General features: G+C 38.9%; 3 protein-coding genes across 3 annotated transcripts; all 3 read left to right on the top strand.

Moving 5' to 3' along the window:
* The first annotated feature begins 1,868 nt into the window (after window positions 1-1,868).
* Window positions 1,869-6,816, top strand: LOC101311490 (bifunctional 3-dehydroquinate dehydratase/shikimate dehydrogenase, chloroplastic-like). Its single transcript, XM_004302431.1, has 11 exons — window positions 1,869-1,996; window positions 2,777-3,009; window positions 3,396-3,501; window positions 3,627-3,845; window positions 4,136-4,482; window positions 4,741-4,804; window positions 4,968-5,076; window positions 5,162-5,311; window positions 5,695-5,843; window positions 6,089-6,251; window positions 6,360-6,816. Exons 1-11 carry the CDS (start codon window positions 1,976-1,978, stop codon window positions 6,401-6,403), a joined length of 1,605 nt encoding a protein of 534 aa, XP_004302479.1. The 5' UTR covers window positions 1,869-1,975; the 3' UTR covers window positions 6,404-6,816.
* Window positions 6,817-8,370: 1,554 nt separating this feature from the next.
* Window positions 8,371-17,916, top strand: LOC101311114. The gene is made up of 5 exons (XM_004304997.1): window positions 8,371-10,974; window positions 12,549-13,568; window positions 15,727-15,771; window positions 15,886-15,920; window positions 15,967-17,916. The coding sequence occupies exons 1-5, from the start codon at window positions 8,572-8,574 to the stop codon at window positions 17,696-17,698; spliced, it is 5,235 nt and encodes a 1,744-aa protein (XP_004305045.1). The 5' UTR covers window positions 8,371-8,571; the 3' UTR covers window positions 17,699-17,916.
* A 364-nt stretch (window positions 17,917-18,280) lies between these two features.
* LOC101310821 lies at window positions 18,281-20,463 on the top strand. Its single transcript, XM_004304996.1, has 3 exons — window positions 18,281-18,297; window positions 18,967-19,792; window positions 19,872-20,463. Exons 2-3 carry the CDS (start codon window positions 19,245-19,247, stop codon window positions 20,461-20,463), a joined length of 1,140 nt encoding a protein of 379 aa, XP_004305044.1. The 5' UTR covers window positions 18,281-18,297; window positions 18,967-19,244.
* The last annotated feature ends 916 nt before the right edge of the window (window positions 20,464-21,379 follow it).

Genomic DNA, 21,379 nt, shown 5'->3' with positions numbered 1-21,379 from the left:
TTTGGAGCTACCCGAACAACTCTTGCAGAACTGGCTGCAAATGGACCAAAAAAGATACAAGCAGAAGCAAAGAATGTGGGTAAGGCTATGAAGCGCTTTAATTTTGTCTTTTGCTTGCTTTTGATGCAATCTGTCATGAAGATAACTGATTTTCTTTGTCAATCATTGCAAAAAAAAGCCATAGATATTTTGAATGCTCTAAACTTCCTAAAATTAGCAAAAAGAAGACTTCAAGAGTTGAGAGAGAATGGTTGGGATGCTTTGATTACAAGGGTTGCATCATTTTGTTGTGAGAATGATATTATTATGCCTGATATGTCATTACCTTACAAGAAAGGTGTTAGAGCTTGTGAACAGAATATTACAAATGAGCATTATTATCGGGTCAACATACTTAATGTTGTAATAGACTTCCAGTTGGCAGAGTTGGATAATAGATTTCCAGATGATTCATTGGAGCTCCTTGTTCTTAGTGCTACATTGGATCCACGTGATAATTTTGTTGCATTCAAATCAGAAGATGTTTGCAATCTTGCTTTGAAGTTTTATCCTGAGGATTTTACATCATATGATTTGTCAACTCTAGATATGGAGTGTGGGTTTTTTGTAGCAAATATTCTAGCTGATCCAAGATTTGTCAACACATCTTCTGTATCCGATTTGTCTCGACAGTTAGTTGAATCAAGAAAGTCTGCATTCTTTCCTATGATTTATAGGTTGATTTGTCTTGTGTTGACTCTACCAGTTTTTACAGCCACAACAGAGAGAGCTTTTTCATCTATGAACATCATAAAAAGTAGACTTCGAAATAAGATGGAAGATGATTTTCTTGATGATTTGATGGTTCTCTACATTGAAAAAGAGTTTGCTGATAGTGTTGATAATGATTCTGTGATTTAGGAGTTTGAAGTTAGTGGAACCCGGCGGGTACGATTTAGATAGTTATAGGTTATTGTTTGTTATTTTCTTACAATCATTTTCGTTGTAGTTTTCAATTCATGAGGTTTTGGTTTTATGTCCCCCTCATATGTTTTTAATATAAAGGCGTGAGGATGAGCCTCCCACTAGGTTCCAGACCTCAAAAAATATTTTGTAAGTATGCTGTGTGAAAATTAGCCCAACCCACTTTCGATTCCTGGTTCCGTCCCTGTTTGCACTTCTATTATTTTGCCGAAGGAGGTCTCAAAGGCTCAAACTTTGAATATTATACAATATTTATCAACCATGCTAACAGGAATTTCATGTGTTAATGACCACCTGAAGTGTTGAGCAGCCCCAATTGTATCGAACACCTTGATATCAACGAGAACAAGTATTGACATTCGGACTACAATGGAAGCTGTACCCTTGTTTCAAACCAAGACATATCCAAAACACCTAACTTTTTAGTTCCCAAAGAAGGACAAGTATAATTCACAAACTAATATTTTTAATAAAAACAATAATAATAATAATCAAGGAGAATGTGTTAAATCATTTATCCACAGCCACCACACCACACCACAACAAACCTTTGCAAACTGTTGGTCTACACATAAAATGACAAAAAAGTTAGTTAGTGCCCCCATGCCATTGGGCCAAGGTGAAGGACAAATCCGTAAAACTGCAGCTTTTTAGCTTCAAAGGTTTGCTCTTCACCTACCTCTGCCTCAGTTAGCTCTGCCGGAAAGTTCAAAAAGTTAGGTGGTCCAGTCAGTCCAGGTTGATCAGCCTGCAATTCTGATCAAACTCGTACATGGTAGTTAGAAAGATTTTACCTTTTTTAACTTTCTTACAGAGGTCAGAGTTTAATGGTTTTAATCAGTACAAGAAAGTTACAGTCTTTATTGTTATATAGGACTGAAAGTGATGAAAGTTTCTCTTCTCCTATATATACACCTAACTCTACCCACCCACCTCAGTCTTTCTCTGTTACGTACGAAACCCACTTCAGTTTGCTGACATTTTTGGCCACCCTTCAAATCTCAAGCAAGCTATGACTCTCAGCAGTATTCCGGTAATGCTTTGTTTGTTCTGCATTTAGATTCTGTTGATCTGGTTTTCTTGTTATGATGGGAAATTCTGGGTTTGAATGCTTGTTTGGGTTTTAGTTTCATTGACCCTTTTGTTTGGTTAGTGAGAAATGAAGGAAATATTTGAAAGAGAATGGGGTTTATGGTTCTTGCAGGATTGTGGGATTCTCTGTTTTTATATTGTTATCTTTGCTTTTGATGACTGCAGTAACCAAAAAGATTAGTCCTTTTTTATGTGTGTGTTTGAAATTGGTTGTATTTGGTTTTTTCTTGCTCTTGTAAGAGAATTCAGTACAGGAATAGATATAATTTCAGTGACCCTATTGTTTGGATAATGAGAAAATGGAGGAAAAGAAAGTAAGTGAATTGGAAAATGGGGTTTTAGGTTTCGTAGTTCATGCTGTTTTCTTGGAGTATAGAATCTATGTTTCTCTTCTGTCTAATTTGTAAGGAAATTCAGTGTTGAATGGGATCATGCTTAGATTTCTAACCTTCATTGTACCTGTCATACCTAGCAGTTAGATTATCAGTTGAACGACGTCCTTTTTAGTTTTGGGTTTTGTAGTTCATGCTGTTTTCTTGGAGTATAGAATCTATGTTTCTCTTGTGTCTAATTTGTAAGGAAATTCAGTGTTGAATGGGATCATGCTTAGATGTCTAACCTTCATTGTACCTGTCATACCTAGCAGTTAGATTATCAGTTGAACGAAGTCCTTTTTAGTTGTATGCTAGTTTTGCTTAAATTTTCAGTGGTGTACTTGTAGTTGGTTGCTTCGGATCTTCAAATCAGCTATGGAACAGGAAGAAATTCAACACTTATCTGTGCACCGGTAATGGGGGAATCAGTTGATCAGATGCTGCGTCAACTGCAACAGGCAAAGGAACTTGGTGCCGACCTTGTTGAGATTCGGTTGGACTACATCAAGAACTTCAGTCCAAGACAAGATCTCGAAACTTTGATTAAGCGCAGCCCTTTGCCAACACTTGTCACTTACAGGTAACTATTAACCTCTTGATATATCATTTAGTTCATTGAATTTGTTCACAAAATTTACTTGTCATTGTGGGATCAATACCAAGTCTCAGATTATGTGCTCGTTTAGTTTCTGAGAACATGCATGGCTGCTGGCATGGTCTGTTCTTTAATTTATATTGTTTGGCTTATTTAAGTGATTGAATCAGAGTGGTTGTGGTCTTTGTCCATCACATCTCAATTAGATTTTCATTGTACTTCAAACATGCAAAAAATTATGTATCCGCACTGTTGATAAAAAGTATTTCATAATTTCTCTCAGTTTATGTTAAATCATTATCATTTAGAGATCTGTATCAAGTTCAGTTTAGCAAACTTTCTTATGCTTCATGTACCTACCTACCTTACAGGCCAAAATGGGAAGGTGGTCAGTATGAAGGTGATGAAAAGAAGCGACAAGAGGCACTCATTTTGGCCATGGAATTGGGTGCAGATTATATTGATGTTGAACTAAAGGTAGGAATGCCATGTGTCTTTGGATTCACAAACCTGTTAGTTTTTATCTTTTATCAATACTAATGTATACAACATGATGCAATTCTGATTTTCTAGTCACTGAAACTCAAATTTTGGTCATGAAGGTAGCAAATGACTTCTACAGTTCTATTCAAGGGAAGAAGCCAGAAAGGGTCAAAATCATAGTCTCTTCCCACAACTATGAGAGTACTCCATCCGCTGAGGAAATTGGCAATCTTGTTGCAACAATACAAGCTACAGGAGCTGACATAGTCAAGGTCGCAACAACTGCCTTGGACATCACGGACAACGCAAGTATATTTCAAGTACTAGCTCGTTCTCAAGTAAGTGATCAAACCCATTATTCTGATGTTCAAGATTATACTTTCATTCTGTAGCAATATGTTCTTCCATATTCCAATCCTGGTAATTAACAATTTAGGTATCAATATTTATGGATGAACATGACCAGTAATGTAATAATGAAATTGAAAATGAACATACTTAAAAATCCAGTTATGACTGTTTTGTTTGACGAAACTGTAAGTGTTAAATAACAGTCTCTATATCTTGAGTTATCAGGTTATATGACATGTTCTACAATCTGCAACTAACATTTGTTCTCAAACTGTAGGTCCCAATGATAGGGCTTGTGATGGGAGATAAGGGTTTGATCTCTCGTGTCCTTAGTGCAAAATATGGGTCATTTGCAACATTTGGTACACTAGTGGCGGGTGAGGTATCAGCTCCTGGCCAGCCAACTGTAACGGATTTGTTGGAGTTATACAATTTCAGGCAGATTGGAGCCGATACCAAAGTGCATGGTGTGATAGGAAATCCTATTGGTCACAGCAAAAGTCCTCATCTATACAATGCAGCATTTAAAGCAAATAACTTCAATGGAATTTATTTGCCATTGTTGGTTGATAGTGTTGCAAACTTTATCAATACCTATAACTCCCCTGATTGGGTTGGATACAGGTAAAATTTGATATCAGAAGCTGCTACATAATGCTTACTTTTCTCTTCTTCTTTTTATTGGGAAATGAAATGTACTTTTCTCTTCTGTGATTTGTGCCATTAAACATATTTTACGTACAAACTGCCAAACTTTGGTGCCTTAAAGACTTTCATTATGTATATATTACAATCAAGTTATTACTTGAAAACATTTCCCTTTGTGTTACCCTACAAAGATGCTCTAATTTGGGATTAATTCAAGTATTTATTTGAAAACAGTTACACAATTCCTCACAAAGAAGCTGGATTCAAATGTTGTGATGAGATCGATCCAAATGCTCTGGTACATTATTAGTTTCTTTTCTTTGACATATTATCTGGCTTATTGTCGCAGTCCGTTTCCTCACCTATGAATAGTTTGAGATAAAATCTGACTAGGATAGTCACTGAGGCATCTAACTGGTATGCATATTAAAAATTATTTCTCAATTCTTTTTTTTTTTCAGGCAATAGGAGCTATTAGTTGCATGATCAGGAACCCAACTGATGGGAAGTTAAAGGGCTACAATGTTGACTATCTTGGAGCAATTGCAGCTATTGAGGAAGGACTTCGAGGTTTCTTTTCATTTGACATGCTATGCAAAATTGATCTACTAGCTAATTTGGAGAGGTGAATAACCACACTAGTTTTTTTGTACAGGATTAGGATTGAACGGTTCAAATAATGGATCTGGTTCCCCATTAGCTGGTAGGTTATTTGTGGTCATGGGAGCTGGTGGTGCTGGAAAGGCACTGGCATATGGTGGAAAACAAAAGGGAGCAAGAGTTGTTGTTGCCAATCGCTCATTTGGTGAGTCTTCAATCTTGCATTCATTACTTTGCCAACCAAATCTTTGGGCCTAGTGCTTACTTATCTGAAAGTTGCATTGCCGATAGTATTTTTTTTTTTTTGTTTCTTCTCTTCCACCTATTTATCAGAACAATAGCTATAAGTGTATGTTACTTGGGTTAAACAAGAAGGAACGATAAAAGAAAGCTTGCTTCAAATGAATATTTTCTTCAGTTTTCTCCATGGTTGGTGTTTTTTTTGTCATGAAAATGAACAGTTGTTGTAGCTGCTGCATAACTTAAATCTACCATATCCCCTTTTACTCTGATTTGAAGTAGCAAGTTTCCTTGTTAGATAGAGTCTACTTCTTAGAGAGTTCAATTTTATTTTTTTCTGACTGCTAGACAAAGCCAAGATACTAGCGGACAAAGTTGGAGGAGAAGCTATTACTCTTGCTGAGTTGGAGAACTTCCATCCAGAGGATGGTATGGTTCTTGCAAATACCACATCTGTTGGAATGAAACCTAAAACTGATCAAACACCCATCCCAAAGGTTTGTCTACCGTCACATTCTATAGTTGTTTGTGCAGTTGTCAATTTGATGAAAGATCAAGTTTTTGGAATTTTATCTATATGCTGCAGTTAAGTACTGTCTTATTTCTCCAACCACAACAGAGAAGTAGTTTTAAATTTCTTCCTATTTTTATTACTATTGTAGCATTACTGTGGTGTCCCTCATGTTGACTGTTCATCTTCATATGCTTAAGTAAGTTGACATATCTTTCTTTATTTTGACAGGAAGCTCTTAAAAACTACTGTCTGGTATTTGATGCCATTTACACACCTAAATGGACCAGACTCTTGACCGAAGCACAAGAGTCTGGAGCAGCCGTGGTTTTTGGGACAGAAATGTTCCTTAACCAAGCATTTGTACAGGTTGAAAAGTTTTCTGGTATACCTGGTAAGTTTTATATAATAGATTCAACCTTTCTAGTAATTTTCCATATTTGACACAGGGTTAACTATTTAATCTAATCATGGGCTTTCTCTTAATCTTTCGCCAATGCAGCAAATAAGCAACTGATCAGGGATACATTGGCAAGAAACACATGATGAACTTGTCTCCAATTTCATGCTGCAGCTTATCCTCTGCTTTCCAGTTGCATCTTAGTTATGATATATGCAAGTAGCTGTTCATTTGTCATGTTGTACCAATAAATTTCTGATTTCACTTATGGAATATCTTGTGAACATGAATGTCGAAATTTTTTGAATTTACTCTTAGGCCGTAAATATTTGGCCAGACAAGGTCATTCCACGTGAAGAAAGTTTTGTAGCCAACCCAGAGCTTGTGGATAATACTTTTAAGTCGGAATACTGCAGTAGTTTCGGCAATATAATGCAGTAGTTTTGGTGTCTAGTCCATAAAATTGAACCATCTCAATGTAATGAATTCGGAAGAAACTGGAACATCTACTGTAAATGATCCCTAAATGGTATGAAAACTTGCGAGCATATTTTACCAGCAATCTGCTAAGATTCAGCTTTCTGTTCCTACTTCATAGTAATCCCTTGTATGGTAGATAATAGCTACCCACAGAGGGTCAGAGGCTGAAGAGTTTTAGGTAGCATAGTGTTCAAGTTCAAGTACTTGGCTTTCATTGTAGTGATTAAATAGTCGTCCACTGCTCACCATCTATATTATTGAGAGAACTTGATCATCGGTCCTTAGATAGCCTTCCCAAGGAAGCCTCAACCATGATTTATTACTACACATTCACGTATGTTCTTGATTAATCTTTACATTGCATTAGTTGTCAATTTTGAAGTCTTAGTCACCTGAAGTTTTATTTGATATGACGTTAGATGACTTTGTCTCTAACAAATTGTACTCTTTCAGATGTTACTGCATCAAACGAATTAAACTTGATAACTTAATTTACGATGTCTTACACTACAACGTTTTAACTTTAAATATAACACAACTGAAGTTCACTATAATGATTAGTTGTTTACATTACCTCTCAAGTTTTGATTAGTCATACCGTCGACTCGTAGAGCGAATCGAAATTCTAAATTCTAAATTCTAAATTCTAAATTGTTCACTGTCTAAATCACTGGTAGAACTTCATATCTAAATCACTGTCTAATCTCAAGAACTAGTCTAATTTTGGTCCAACAAAATCCCATTAAGCTAGTCCTCCACACTTGTAAACCATTAGCTGTCAAGCTCTGAGCTTAGTCTCCCAGCCAGGTGTCAACCCTCACACTCCAAAAAAAAAAAAAAAAAAAAAAAACGAACAAATCCATAACGTTGTATCCAAAACGGCAACACAAGCCGCAGTCTCAGAAAACCCAAAACGTCAAAACGTTGTTACGCTCCTTCCTTCCTTCCCCAAATACCAAATCAGCCGTCAGCAACTCCCTCACAGTCGGTGACTCTCAAATCCCTAATTCCAAATCACACTCCTCCTCTCTCAGCTCATCTCACATTCCATGGATTTGCATGTTTGTCACCCCTCAAGATTCTTAAGAATTCTGGGTGAGTTTCCTCAGCTCATTTAAGAATTTGTGTTTGGTTTTGAGTTTTGCTTGTTTTATCTGTCAGAATCTGTGTCTCTGGGCTTTGTCTCAGCTCAAATTTGAGCTCTGTGGTTGATATGCTGATATTGGTTTGGTTAAAGTTGACTCCTTGACTACTTGCTTATGTGACTGTGTTGTTGATTCATGTAAAGGTTGTTCCTTTATGGATAATTTTATGAAGCCAAGGGTTTTGGCGTTCTGGGTTTGGATTAAAACGTATATACGTTTCTGGGTTTGTGTTATTTGTTATGGTAACGTTTCTGTGTTCATTGTTTTGATTTTTATATTTGTGAAAAAGGCTATCTGTATTCAGACTATTGGTTTCAGGATAGCTAGTATCTTATACTCAGGTTTTGAATTTGGGTTTCCTAGCTGTTTGTGAATGGCTGGTTTTGTGTAGTTTTGAATTGGGATTTTGATTTGCTTTGGTGTTCCTAGCTATTTTGTATACTGTATATCTGCATTAGACTTGGTTAAGGGTTTAGTTGAAATTGTAATAATCTTTTAGATGAATGCAGTGAATCTGGTCATTCATGTTTACGAGTTAGATATAAGGTTGGTAGGGTGTATATTTCTCAACTCATTTGACTTGTGGTTGTGCAGATGTAGACATGCAGGGGTGACTTTCATCTTTTGACAAGGTGTATATTTTGCGTATGTGAGAGCATCTTTGGGTGAGTTTGGAATTTAAGTGAGCCATGGAGTGCAACAAAGACGAGGCAGTCAGGGCAATGCAACTTTCAGAGAAAAAGATTCAAAATAAGGACTTTAAAGGAGCAAAGGAGATGGCACTGAAGGCTCAACGACTCTACCCTCAGCTTGACAACATTTCTCGATTAATTACAGTATGTGAAGTTCACTGTGCAGCAGAAAAGAAGGTAGGGGGATCAGAAATGGACTGGTATGGCATTCTTCAGGTTCAGCAATATGAGGACAGAGAAACCATCAAAAAACAATACAAAAAACTTGGGCTGCTACTTCATCCTGATAAGACTAGTTTAACTGGGGCGGAGGGTGCTTTTAAGCTGATCGGGGAAGCATATAGGGTGCTGTTTGACCCAGGAAGTCGTTCTAAATATGACATCAAGTATAGCACTTTACTGGGTACTGGCACCAGATCATTTGGTCATCACTCAAGTATTAACTTCTTTGGACCCAAATATTCCAGTGCTGGAAGTAGCGTTCCTCAGTCACGGTATACTAGTGTGAATCTACAACAGCCGGTGAATGTACAACAACCTGTGCAACCAGACACAATCAAGATAGCTTGCCCCTCTTGTAAAAGAATGTACGATTACAACTTTGCAAATCGGCTCATATTTTGTCAAAGATGCCTAGGAATTTTTGATGCCTCTGATTTGGGTACAGAATCTCTTGGGAATCAATTCCCAAATCACACAGTGGCTCCAAGTCAAGGTTCTTCAAAAGGAGCTTTACAAAGTAATGGTGGGACTGGAACCCGTTCTTCCAAAACATTTCATAATGGAAATGCAACGTCAAAGGCGGTAAGTGCTGCTGAAGTTGGTGGAGCCTCTGAGACTGTAAAGAGAGATATTGAGAATGGAGTTGGAATAGAGAAGCAAGGGGTTGAAAGGTCTGAGTCTAGTCTACGGAAGTCAAAGGATTCAAGAAAATCAAGAAATATGCACAGAAAAAGAGGAGAGAATTCGACTCTTGGTTCTGGTGATAGTTCCAAGACTGGAAAAGGAGCTCAAGCTGATTCTGATCTAGAAAAGGTTGGTAATCCTTCTGAAGTCAGGGAGAACCACACCAGGAGATCGTCGAGGAATATGCATAATCCTTCTTTCTTTGAAACTTTAGATGATGATAATGATGATGGTGATAATGCTGGCGATGTCAATGTGAATGGTGATGGAAATGTGGGTCCTTCGCAAGTGAGGGAAAGCTCTTTGTCCTCTGCTACTAGAAGGAAGAGGGTCAATGGATCTGCGGATGGTGGAGTATATAGGCCAACTGTTTTGGCGCTTTTTGCAATGGATGAGTATAAGAAATTAGGAAATCAAAGATTGAGACGCAAAAAGAACTACACTAGTGAAATTATGCAATGGCAGGTAGAAGAAACATCCGTGGCAGCAGATGGCAATGGCAGCAAGTCCATGGTCGATAACAATGGGAGGAAGTCCATGGCAGATATTAAGGGCAGGAAGTCCATAGCAGATAACAATGGCAGGAAGTCCATGGCAGATAACAATGGCAGGAAGTCCATGGCAGATAACAACGGCAGCAAGTCCATGACATCCATGCGAAAGATCAACGAGGTTCCTGAACCTGAGTACCATACATTTGCGCTCAGTAAAGCTGAGTTACAGAGAACTATTAAAGCCCATCAAACATGGGTTCTCTATGATCCAGCAGATGGCATGCCAAGACACTATGCATGTATCAGGAAAGTATTGAGCCCTGGATTTAAGGTGAAAATCACCTGGCTGGAGCCTAATCCTGATGACCAAGGTGAGGTTGATTGGTGTAGCAAAAAGTTGCCAGTTGCATGTGGTAAGTTTGGACTTGCGCTCACTGAAGAAGTTACGGATGATACTGTGTTTTCTCATGAATATATACACTCCACAAAAGGCAAGGATAAGAGCTCTATTCGTATATATCCGAGGAAGGGAGAAACCTGGGCCCTCTACCAAGACTGGGATTTGGGGTGGAGTTCTGAGCCTGAAAAGCATTCACAATACAAGTTTGATTTCGTAGAACTCCAGTCAGATTTTTCTGAAAGGAGTGGTGCTGGAGTTTCTTATTTAGGGAAAGTAAAAGGATTTGTCAGTTTGTTTGAGCCAGCTGAGCAGCATGGGGTTCTCAGGTTTCAAGTGTCACCTAATGAGCTATATAGATTTTCTCATCAGATTCCCTCTCACAAGATGACCGGTCGTGAAGGATACGGTGTTCCTGCAGATTCTTTCGAGTTTGATCCTGCTTCTTTGCCTTCCAGTCTTTTTGATCGGAGAAGCACTGTCACCATAGCCAAACCTTCTGGCTTTTTACCTTCTGGAAGAGCTCGCCCTGTTGTGAACCAGGTGAAGAAAGATACTGAAAGGGGGGAAGACAAGAACGGGAACCTCAACATTGAACCGATTGTGCTAGACTAGAAGCAACTTAACGTTTGGCGACGCATGGATAGTGCTGCTACTTCATATCAGACCGATGAGCGGATCAAATCAATACACCCTGCGTATGAACTTATTTTCCGGAAATGAATTATGGTTTTGATATTTATCCGTGGGTGTATATATTTTTGAATGTGAATCATCTGTCTTTTGATGTTTCTGTAGTAGCTAGCTTCAGTGAAACTTTGAATCATATATCCTGGTTTTTTTCCAGCAAACTGAGGTAGTACTCCTTTTATTATACAAATGTGGCATTGCAGCACCTAAAGGTACTCTCAGCTTGTGCTTATGGTTATCTGACTTATTGTTGGTTTAAGTTTTGTGCATGAGAAAATCACATTCAAAAATCCATATTTTGTCTTTCCAAAAAAAAAATAATAATAATAATAATAATAAATAAAATCTCATGTGTTTAGTCCTTTCCAATGAAAGGCCGCCACGTTTCCCTCCGCCTACTTTACACGCCGCGTTCCTCATCCAGTGTCTTATCGACACGTGTCCGTCTCCATTAATAGGCCCAGATTGGGAAACCCATTCCTCCTCTCTACTCCTTCCCGCTCTCTTCTCCTTTCTCTCTCTCTCAAACCCCGAAACCCTCGCCGAGATCACAGGTACTCTTCTTCTTCACTCATCTAGGGTTTCCTTAAATCTCGGGCCGAATTGCTCTTCTTTTTTCTGTGGGTGATTTGCTGTACAAACACCTTGATCGTCTCTATTGAGCTTGATTTTTAGCTCTGGGGAACTCAATCTCTCTAATTTTATGCTGCAGTTTAACTGCAATTTCGATGTGTAGTTTATGGTTTAGGGTTTTTGTGAGCTGAAATGTGGAAAAGCTTCTATCTTTTTTGAGCTATGATGAGAGTTCTGTATTGGGCTTAGTTAGATTGTTCAAGTACTGAAGCAGATGCATATATGGAATTGGGGAGTTGTTTGATCAATGTGGGATGAAATGTTGTTAATTTGAGTTTGTAATCACATTGGGCAAAAATGGAATTTCAGTTTTCTTCTTACTTTGGAGAAAGAGGGTTTAGAATAAGATTGTAAAAGACATTGGATTTATTGGGAGTGTGTTCCTAATGGATTTGTTTATGCATAAAACTGCAGTATAGATGTATGCTTATGTTGACCACACAAAAAAAGATGTATGCTTGTGTGTGTGCACGTGTTATAAATGTATGCAACATTATGAACACTGGTTCACTGTTTTACATATGGATTTGGTCTCCAGGTTTCAGAGCTCGTGTTTCCGCTTCGGGTTTAGGTGGCGCTTTTGTGTCAATGGGGATGTCCTGAATCTTTTAGATGATTTGCTCATACTTTTGCCAGGTAATGTTGATGACAGTTATTGACAGTTATAGAATGGTGATTGGCTTTGTTGCATGTTTTTTAGATAACTACGTACTGGTGGGATGTCTGACTTTACTCGCTTGATTTGTATTTGAGCAGTTTGAGGATTATGGGTGACTGGAATTTGGACAAGCAGGGGTAGATTTTTATTCGAACTTTTTGTTTTTTGTTGGTGTGTGTCGTGTGAGAGAACGTAGGTGATTCTTAATTCTAGATCAGTGATGGAGAGGAACAAAGGGGAGGCAATCAGGGCAATGCAACTTTCAAAATTGAAGATTCAAGAGAATGATTTTGCTGGAGCAAGGAAAATGGCACGAGTAGCTCACCGACTCTTCCCTGAGGATGAGAAAATTTCTAAATTACTTGCACTCTCTGAAGTCTACTATTCAATTTTTGTGCTCGGTAAAGCTGTGGAACAGCGGCCTTTTAAAGCCGATCAAACATGGGTTCTTTATGATCCAGCAGATGGCATGCCAAGACGCTATGCATGTATCAGGAAAGTATTAGGCCCTGGATTTAAATTGAAAATCACCTGGCTGGAGCCTGATCCCGATGACCAAGGTGAGGTTGATTGGTGTAGCAAAAAGTTGCCAGTTGCATGTGGTAAGTTCGGACTTGCGTGCACTGAAGAAATTACAGATCATACTGTGTTTTCTCACGAGTATATACACCCCACAAAAAGCAAGGATAAAAACTCTTTTTGGATATATCCTAGGAAGGGAGAAACCTGGGCCCTCTACCAGGACTGGGATTTGGGGTGGAGTTCTGAGCCTGAAAAGCATTCACAATACAAGTTTGATTTTGTGGAACTCCTGTCAGATTTTTCTGAAAGGGGTGGTGCTAGAGTTTCTTATTTAGGAAAAGTAATAGGATTTGTTAGTTTGTTTGAGCCAGCTGAGCAGCATGGGGTTCTCAGGTTTCAAGTGTCACCTAATGAGCTGTATAGATTTTCTCATCAGATTCCCTCTTACAAGATGAGTGGTCGTGAAGGATATGGTGTTCCTAAAGGTTCTTTTAAGTTTGATCCTGCTTCTTTGCCTGCCAACCGAAGAAGCACCGTCACTGCAGCCAAACTATCTGGCTTTATACCTTCTGGTAGAATTCGCTCCGCTGTGAAACGGGTGAAGAAAAGTAGAGCTTGCCCTGCTGTGAAACAGGTGAAGAAAGATCCTGAAAGGGGGGAACGCAAGAACGGGAACATCAACAGTGAACCAATTGTGATAGACTAGAAGCAAGTTAATGTTTTGTGACACAGGGAAAGTACTGGTGCTCCATATCAGATCGATGAGAGGATCAAATCAATACACCCAGCATATCAGCGTATGAACTTATTTTCCGGAAATGAATTATGGTTTTGATATTTACCCTTAGGGTGTATATATTTTGGAAGTGAATTATCTGTCTTTTGACATTTCTGCAGTAGCTTCAGTGAAACTTTGAATCATATCCAGGTTTTTTAAGCAACTGAGAAAGTACTCCTTTTATAAACAAATGTGGCATTATAGCCACCACCTAATGGTACTTTCAGCTTGTGTTTATTAGTGTATGTTTATCGACTTATTTGTAGGTTTTAAGTTTTCTGTAGGGTGTGTTGATTGTCAAGTCTTGTTTACAGTCATTACAGTTGTCCAAAAGAGTTTACAGAAAACTAGACAGCAAGAGCTTCAAAGAATCGCATTCGAACATCCATATTTTGTAAACAAAATTTGCCATTCACTAGCACACCTACTCAGTATCTCCGTTTCCTGAAGCCGCGAATGCCAAAATCTTTACTTAAAAGAACTAAATTTTGAATCTTCACTAGAAAATTTGTTGGAATTTTAATAATGAATCAGTTGTACGGCTTGTACCAGTTTGGTTGGCAGAAAAGCAATTGCCTTTGATTCATAGATGCATAATTCTACTACTATATAGCCAAGCATCATTTTTGTTGTTAAAAACTTAACCAATTTTTTGAAGTCGCCGAATACGCCATGATACCAAGAAAAGTTTAACCGAATTGAAAGATATCAAGCGATTAGCTACGTAAATACCAAAAACAAATGGGAGAATATATGTCTCTGGTTGCTCGTCTTAAGTAAGAATAACAATCATCAAAGCGCACGATCGAAAACTGTGGACAACGTGAGAGATAATCCGGATAGATATGACTTTAACCTTATAAAAAACGAATTAGAGAAAAGCATAGCAAAATCAAACCCAAAATACAAACAATTGTATCACAACCAATGATTGCATATGCTCTATACCTAGTCAGTAACTACTGTCTACTCAAAACTGTTATATTTCAGAATCTCTACTGAAAAGATCTTGATTCCAACACTTCTCTCCAGTCTCATCAGCCTTGGTTTTTCCTCACTCTTTTATTCCTTTACTCATGACAAATCTGCAGATTTCCCGCATAAAAATCCACTGTGTCTTGTCCTCTCCAATAAAACTCGGCCACGCCGCCCTCTGCAACTGCACGTCGTGAAACTCTCTCCAAAAAAGCTTCACGCCTGCCTAGTCGACACGTGTCCCTCTCTATTATTTGGCCCAGATTGGGAAACCCATTCCTTCTCCCTCAGAGTTGTTCCCACTCTTCTCTTCCCGCCTCTCTCTCAAACCCCGAAATCGGCGCCGAGATCACAGGTACTCTTCTTCTTCTCTCGCCTAGGGTTTCCTTAATTCTCGGGTTGAATTGGGCTTCTTTTCTGTGGGTCATTTACTGTACTACACGCCTTGATCGTCACTGTCGAGCTTGATTTGAGCTCTCACGGATCTCAATTTTGTGCTGCATTTGAGCTGATCTCTGTGTTCGTTTCGAAATATTATGTGTGATTTGGAATTTGTATGTGCAATTTCGATGTGAAAGGTTGGCTTTTTTGGTTTCGTTTTAGTTCAGCTGTGGTGAATTTGAGGTTTTTTTTTTTAGCTGAATTGTGTGAAAGGTTTGATCTTTTTTAAGATAGGATGAGATTTCTACACAAGGGTTTGTTTGGATTTGTTGAATTGTTGGAGTATTGGAGCAGATGCATATATGGAATTGGGGAGTAGTTTTGATCAATGTGGGATGAAATGTTGTTAATTTGAGTTGTGTTATCACAATGGGAACTGCTTCTCAGTCCTGGGTATAAATGGAATTTCAGTTTTATCTTGTTAAATTGGGGAGTCGGGGTTTGGATAAAGATTTTCGCAAGTTTTCCAAATGGATTAGATTATGCATATAAATGTAGTGTAGATACATATGATGTATGTGTGTGTGCAGCTGTATTAAGACTGGTTCACACTGTTTCGTGTTCTTACATATTGGTCTCCAGGTTTGAGAGCTTGGATTTAGGCTTTGCTGTTGGGTGCTGCACTGCTGTGTCATTGGGAATGTTCTGAATCTTTCAGTTGATTGGTTTTGCTCATGCTCTTACCACGTACCCTTACTTAATGGTAATGTTGATGATACTTGTTGAAAGTTACTGAATGGCTATTGACTTTTTAGTATGTTATTTAGATGAAAGGACTGTCTGACTGTACTTGCTTGCTTGATTTGTATTTGTGCAGTTTGAGGTTATGGATTACTCGAGCTTCTGTTTTGTGTTGGTGTGTATCGTGTGAGAGAACATAGGTGATTCTTATTTCTAGATCAGCAATGGAGAGGAACAAAGGGGAGGCAATCAGGGCAATGCAACTTTCGGAATTGAAAATTCAAGAGAATGATTTTTCTGGAGCAAGGGAAATGGCAAGGATAGCTCACCAGCTCTTCCCTGAGGATGAGAACATTTGTAAATTACTTGCACTCTCTGAAGTCTACTATTCAATTTTTGAGTCTGGTCAAAGCCGTGGGACTGGAGATACTGCTAGAGCTGATTTTGAACAATTAGTCGAAAAGGTCAGTAGTCCTTCTGGAACTCTAAATGATGACGACGACGATGACGAAAGTGATGATGGCGATGATGATAGTGATTATGATTATGATGATGATGACGATGAGGACGAGGACGAGGACGATGATTTTGATGGCAACAATGAGTATGATGATCATGATGATCATGAGGATGATGGTGATGATGATTTTGTGATTGCTCCCAAAAGATTGAGGGAGAGACAATTGAAGAGTTATACTGAGAAGAAAGAGAAGAACTCAGTGGAAGGTGGGGTATCTAAAAGTGCTGTGAGTCATCCAAAAAGGTTGAGGCAGAGCCAATTCCTCAGTGTTATTAACAGAATGAATGACACACTTAAGGATCATGATTCTATCAGTTCCATGAAAAGCTCTTCTACCCCTCCATCTTCTTCAGCTGCTCAATTCTATGACTTTAATGCACAGAAGTCTGAGGAGAAGATTAAGGCTGGTCAAATATGGGCAATGTATAGTGATGGGAATGGAATGCCTAAGACCTTTGCTCAAGTTAAGAAGGTTAATGTCAAGCCAAACAGAAGAGTTCAGAGGACTGTGTCTTCGGGGCAATTTTATTTGCGAATGGGATTGCTTGAATCTTTCTCGGAGCCCAGAAACATGGTTCAGCCGGTTTGTTGTGGGATATTTAAAGTCAAACGAGCTCCACCTACACTGTTCTCTGTCACCTCATTATCTCATCGTATCAAACCCAAACTTTTGGGCCACAACATATTTGAAATAATTCCTAGGAGAGGTGAAGTTTGGGCACTATACAAGGAGCACAATCCACTGGTGACCTGTCCTAACATGGGGCAGGGTGAATGTCTAGTGGTGGAAGTGCTAGAAGCTGTGCATCGGAGTACAAAGATTGTGGTTCTGGAACAGTTTAATGGATTTAAGTCAGTATTCAAGGCTCCAACAGTGCAGAGTACAAAAACTGGTGTCATTGATATACCGCAGGATGAGTTGGGTAGATTCTCTCACCAGATTTCTGCTTTTAAGCATGCCAAGATGAGTAACAGTCGACTTGCAGGGTGTTGGGAGCTTGATCCGTTATCAGTTTCTGGTTATGAGAAAAATGGTGTTCCCAAATGGCTTTTTGATTGTGATCCTGCCTCTGTGCTGAACACTCCTGACTACTCCCGTCACCTTGGTGATATGAAAATGGATCAAACAAGCATGAATTCTGAAACTCATGGTCTGTCTGGTGAATTCCTTGACGTTAAAGCTAAACCTGAAATGGGTTCTCCAAGCATACAAACAGGTAACAAACAGGAGACACCTTTTGCTGAAATAGAGACTTCTGAGAAAGTTGAATCACGGGTTTGTCACTTCTCCTTCTTTGGTAATGATTTGGCGGATTCTGTTAAGCTAGAAGCAAGTCAATATGTTAATGCTGTAGACAATGGCATTCATATTACAAAAGATGGCAACCTCACCCACCCAAAGGGAAGTGCTATTCCACTGTTAGGCTGATTATCGTTGAGAGCATCGACACATCTATGAAGACTGATATGTATTATATAGATAACTTTCGAGAACTCCTGTACCTGAGTCTGTATATATTTGGCCGTAGATAGCGGTAAATGACATGAAAAGGTTGGAGTTTAGTTGCCAACCTTGAACTTTTACTGGTGTCCGTGCCTCCGAGTAGCTTTATCAAGTAAATTCGTAATTGTCTTTTCTTTTTTTTATCAGTGATTGATGCTTTATGTTTAACATATGCAATCAGTGATTGATGCTTTATGTTTAACATCAGTGAAGCATCAGTGACATGCTGAGAGTTGTATTCATTTGCTATCTTTAATTCTTTATCGAGTGTTGAGTTGTTAACTAGTGCAAAAGGGTAAAAAGGGGAGAAAACTTAACTTGGCCAAACTGCCGAACAACATTTTCCCAACAAATTGAAATTCCCTCTCTTTACCATCATAATATAACGTGCGAATTCTCCCTTTTACCCTTCTCTCTCAATCTAAATCACTTCACTCGCCAAAAACAAAAAGACGATCTGCCCTTCCATTTTCCTCACTTTAGTTTTGATAGCTACACTGTGATGGCAACCCACATCACAAAAAGTAAGTTCTTCTTCTTCTTTATATACTCTAATGCTATGCTGGTCGTTCTCTCCATTTTCTAGCTGTACTTGGGCTCTGCATTTAGCTGATTTCCATTTTTGTGGTCAAAATTGCTTTTAGGGTTGGTTAGATTAGAACACTTGTGTTCCCATGTTTACTCGAATGAAAACCATAGAGGACGAAAACAGAAAATTAAATCCTTCATTTCTTTCCCTTTTTGTATAATGAAAAGTTGAGGTCTTGAGAATTGAGGTGCTTAAGATGATTAACTACTCAAAGAATTGGGGTTACCCAGTTGAGAAATGTGGGATGTATTGACAATTGAGGTTATGGGATGGCTTCAGATAGATACTTGAGGGAAAGTGCGGGTCTGGTCTATTTTCATTGTCAGGTTGGGAAATGGGTATGTGTTTTTTGAGTTGTTATTTGTGGGTTCTAGAGAGGGTTTTCAAGGACCAAGTGAATGAATCAGATATGGGTATTTCTCCAAACGGAATTTATTGGTCTGAGATTTTTGTTTACTGCACATACATTCTGCAAAATGCATATGTAAACTTGTTTTCAAAAGCACATATTGTATGTGTGTGTGTGTGTTTATATATACATATGCCGTACAATTAATATATGTTCATTGTCTCTGATTCTCTATGATATGGAATTGGGTTGCAGATTGAACTTTCTGGGATTAGTATCCTGTGCTTTGGAGTGGTACTTCCACTTTTCAGGACATATTTCCTATATCCACCTGCTCAAGGGTAGTGCATTTGATGTTTCATCGTGATAGATATAGTGGTGGTCCTATTTGAGTTACTAGGCTTGGTTTGTGTTCGTGCATGGGTGGATTTGCTTGTTTCCTATGGTGATGAATTCCTGCATGAGAAAGAACTTAGGTGATTTTTGGTTCTAATCACTCATTGGGTTGCAACAAAGAGGATGCAATCAACGCAATGCAACTTGCCGAAAGAATGATGCAGGGTAATGCTTTTACAGGCGCAAGGAAGATGGCACATAAGGCTCAACAACTCTTCCCGGGGCTTGAGAATATTTCTCAATTACTTGCAGTATGTGATGTTCTCTGCTCAGCGGAAAATAAGCTAGGTGGCTGTGAAATGGACTGGTATAGGATTCTGCAGGTTCAAAGATTTTCTCATGAGGCAATCATCAAGAAACAAGTCAGAAAACTCGGGCTGTTACTTCATTCTGATAAGAACAAGTTTGCTGGTGCGGAGGCTGCTTTGAAGTTAATTGGAGAAGCAAATGCGGTGCTGGAAGACCGAGGAAGACATTTTAGATATGATATGAAGTGTAGAGCTCTACTGAGAACTGGTGAAATACCATCTGCTCATCAGTTTGATGAAAACTTATCTCTCAGGAAACACTGTGATGCTGCAAGAAATGCTCAGAATATCCCTCGGTCACAGTATGCTATCATGAATGAGCATCAAAAGGGGCAAGCAGACACATTCAGCACCAATTGCCCCTTCTGCAAAACAGTGTATGATTGTTCCAAGGACTGCAAATAGATTGCTACGCTGTCAAAGATGCCAAAGACTTTTCGTTGCCTCTGATTTTAGTATACAAGGTATTCATCCAGAATCTCTCTATAACCAGTTTGCAGATCATTCAAAGTTTCCTAATCAAATTCCTATAAAAGTAACATCTAATCATGATGGAGCTGGAAACTCACCTGTAAAAAGAATTCAAGCTGAAAATGCAGCCTCAAATTCAGTGTCAAAGGTGGAAGTTGCTGCTGATGTCGATGGAGCTTCTAACACTGGAAAGAAATATAGTGAGCATGGGGTTGCAGTAAGGATGGAAGGTGTTGAAATATCCAAGTCTGATTCAGTGAAGTCCAAGTATTCAGGAACTTCGGGAAATCTGAACCAAAAAGAAGGGAATTCAATTGGATCTGTTGGAAGTTTCGAGAATGGAAATAGAGCTAGACCTGATTCTGAGCATGTTATTCAAGAAAAAGTCAGTATTCCTTCTGAACTCAATGGTGGCTCTCCCATTTGCATATCTTTAATGAAAAACAAGAACCTTTCTTACCTTGGTAATGATGATGATGATTTTGTGAACCCTCCAAAATGGTCAGGGAACCGCCCACTGTCCAGTGCTACTGAAAAGAAAAGAAATTATGTAGCTGTGTGGCTCATTCGAAAATGATAGGTCACCTTACTGCGGCTTCTGTGGATGGACCTAATAAGGCACTACAAAAATTAAGCTTCCCACTAGAAGAATGTTTGCCTAGCAAAAAGAGTAAAACTGGGGAACCTGTGCCAGATAATGATGAAACCAACTTCAAAGCTAATGTTAATCCTGTGCCAAATGTTGGTGTTGCATCCACACCAGAACTCATTGAGGTTCCTAATCCTCAATTTCATAAGTTTGTGCTTAATGACAAAACGTTGGTAGGTACTTTTAAAGCTAATCAAACATGGGCTCTTTTTGATGGTGAAGCAGATGGCATGCCCAGATACTATGCTTTTGTCAAGGAAGTATTAAACACCCCGGGATTTAAGCTGAAAATCGTCTTGCTGGATGCCAATCCAGATGACCATGGTGAGATTGATTGGTGCGAAAAGGATTTGCTAGTTGCCTGTGGTAAGTTCAGACTTGGGAGTACTGAAGAAGAAATCACAGATCATCGTATGTTTTCTCATCAGGTGCATTGCAGAAAAGGCAAGGGTGAAGGCTCTTTTCTGGTATATCCTAGGAAGGGTGAAACTTGGGCCATCTACCAGAACTGGGGTGTTGGATGGAGTTCTGAGCCGGAAAAGCATGTGCCCTACACAAGTCAAATATAACAAGGTTTGGAGAATGAATTTTCTGATATCTTATTCATCTCACAGTGGAGGCTATATATAGAGATACAAGTTGTACAAACCCTACGTACTATGTACTACACATACAGAATAGGAAAGTAATAACAAATTAATTTACATTCCTAAACTAACTCCATGACTCACGCTAACACTCCCCCTCAAGTTGGCGCATATACATCAACCATGCCCAACTTGCCAAGTGAGTCATAAAAGGACCTTCTTAGGAACTCCTTTTGTGAGTATATCTGCAAGTTGCT

This window comes from Fragaria vesca, linkage group LG6 (assembly GCF_000184155.1).
Source record: "Fragaria vesca subsp. vesca linkage group LG6, FraVesHawaii_1.0, whole genome shotgun sequence".
Classification (NCBI taxonomy): Eukaryota; Viridiplantae; Streptophyta; class Magnoliopsida; order Rosales; family Rosaceae; genus Fragaria; species Fragaria vesca.
Note: the sequence above shows the minus strand (reverse complement) of the source record. Positions and strands in the feature narration are given on the sequence as shown.

Excerpts from the sequence above, each read along its gene's own strand:
- LOC101311114 (XM_004304997.1), top strand. The coding sequence starts at position 8,572 with ATGGAGTGCAACAAAGACGAGGCAGTCAGGGCAATGCAACTTTCAGAG. Across the intron at positions 10,975-12,548 it reads ACCTCAACATTGAACCGATT|GTGATTCTTAATTCTAGATC; the intron begins GTGCTAGACTAG and ends GAGAGAACGTAG. Across the intron at positions 13,569-15,726 it reads ACATCAACAGTGAACCAATT|TTGATTGGTTTTGCTCATGC; the intron begins GTGATAGACTAG and ends TGAATCTTTCAG.
- LOC101310821 (XM_004304996.1), top strand. The coding sequence starts at position 19,245 with ATGCAACTTGCCGAAAGAATGATGCAGGGTAATGCTTTTACAGGCGCA. Across the intron at positions 19,793-19,871 it reads TGCCCCTTCTGCAAAACAGT|TATACAAGGTATTCATCCAG; the intron begins GTATGATTGTTC and ends CTCTGATTTTAG.
- LOC101311490 (XM_004302431.1), top strand. The coding sequence starts at position 1,976 with ATGACTCTCAGCAGTATTCCG. Across the intron at positions 5,312-5,694 it reads TGTTGCCAATCGCTCATTTG|ACAAAGCCAAGATACTAGCG; the intron begins GTGAGTCTTCAA and ends TCTGACTGCTAG. Across the intron at positions 5,844-6,088 it reads ATCAAACACCCATCCCAAAG|GAAGCTCTTAAAAACTACTG; the intron begins GTTTGTCTACCG and ends TTATTTTGACAG.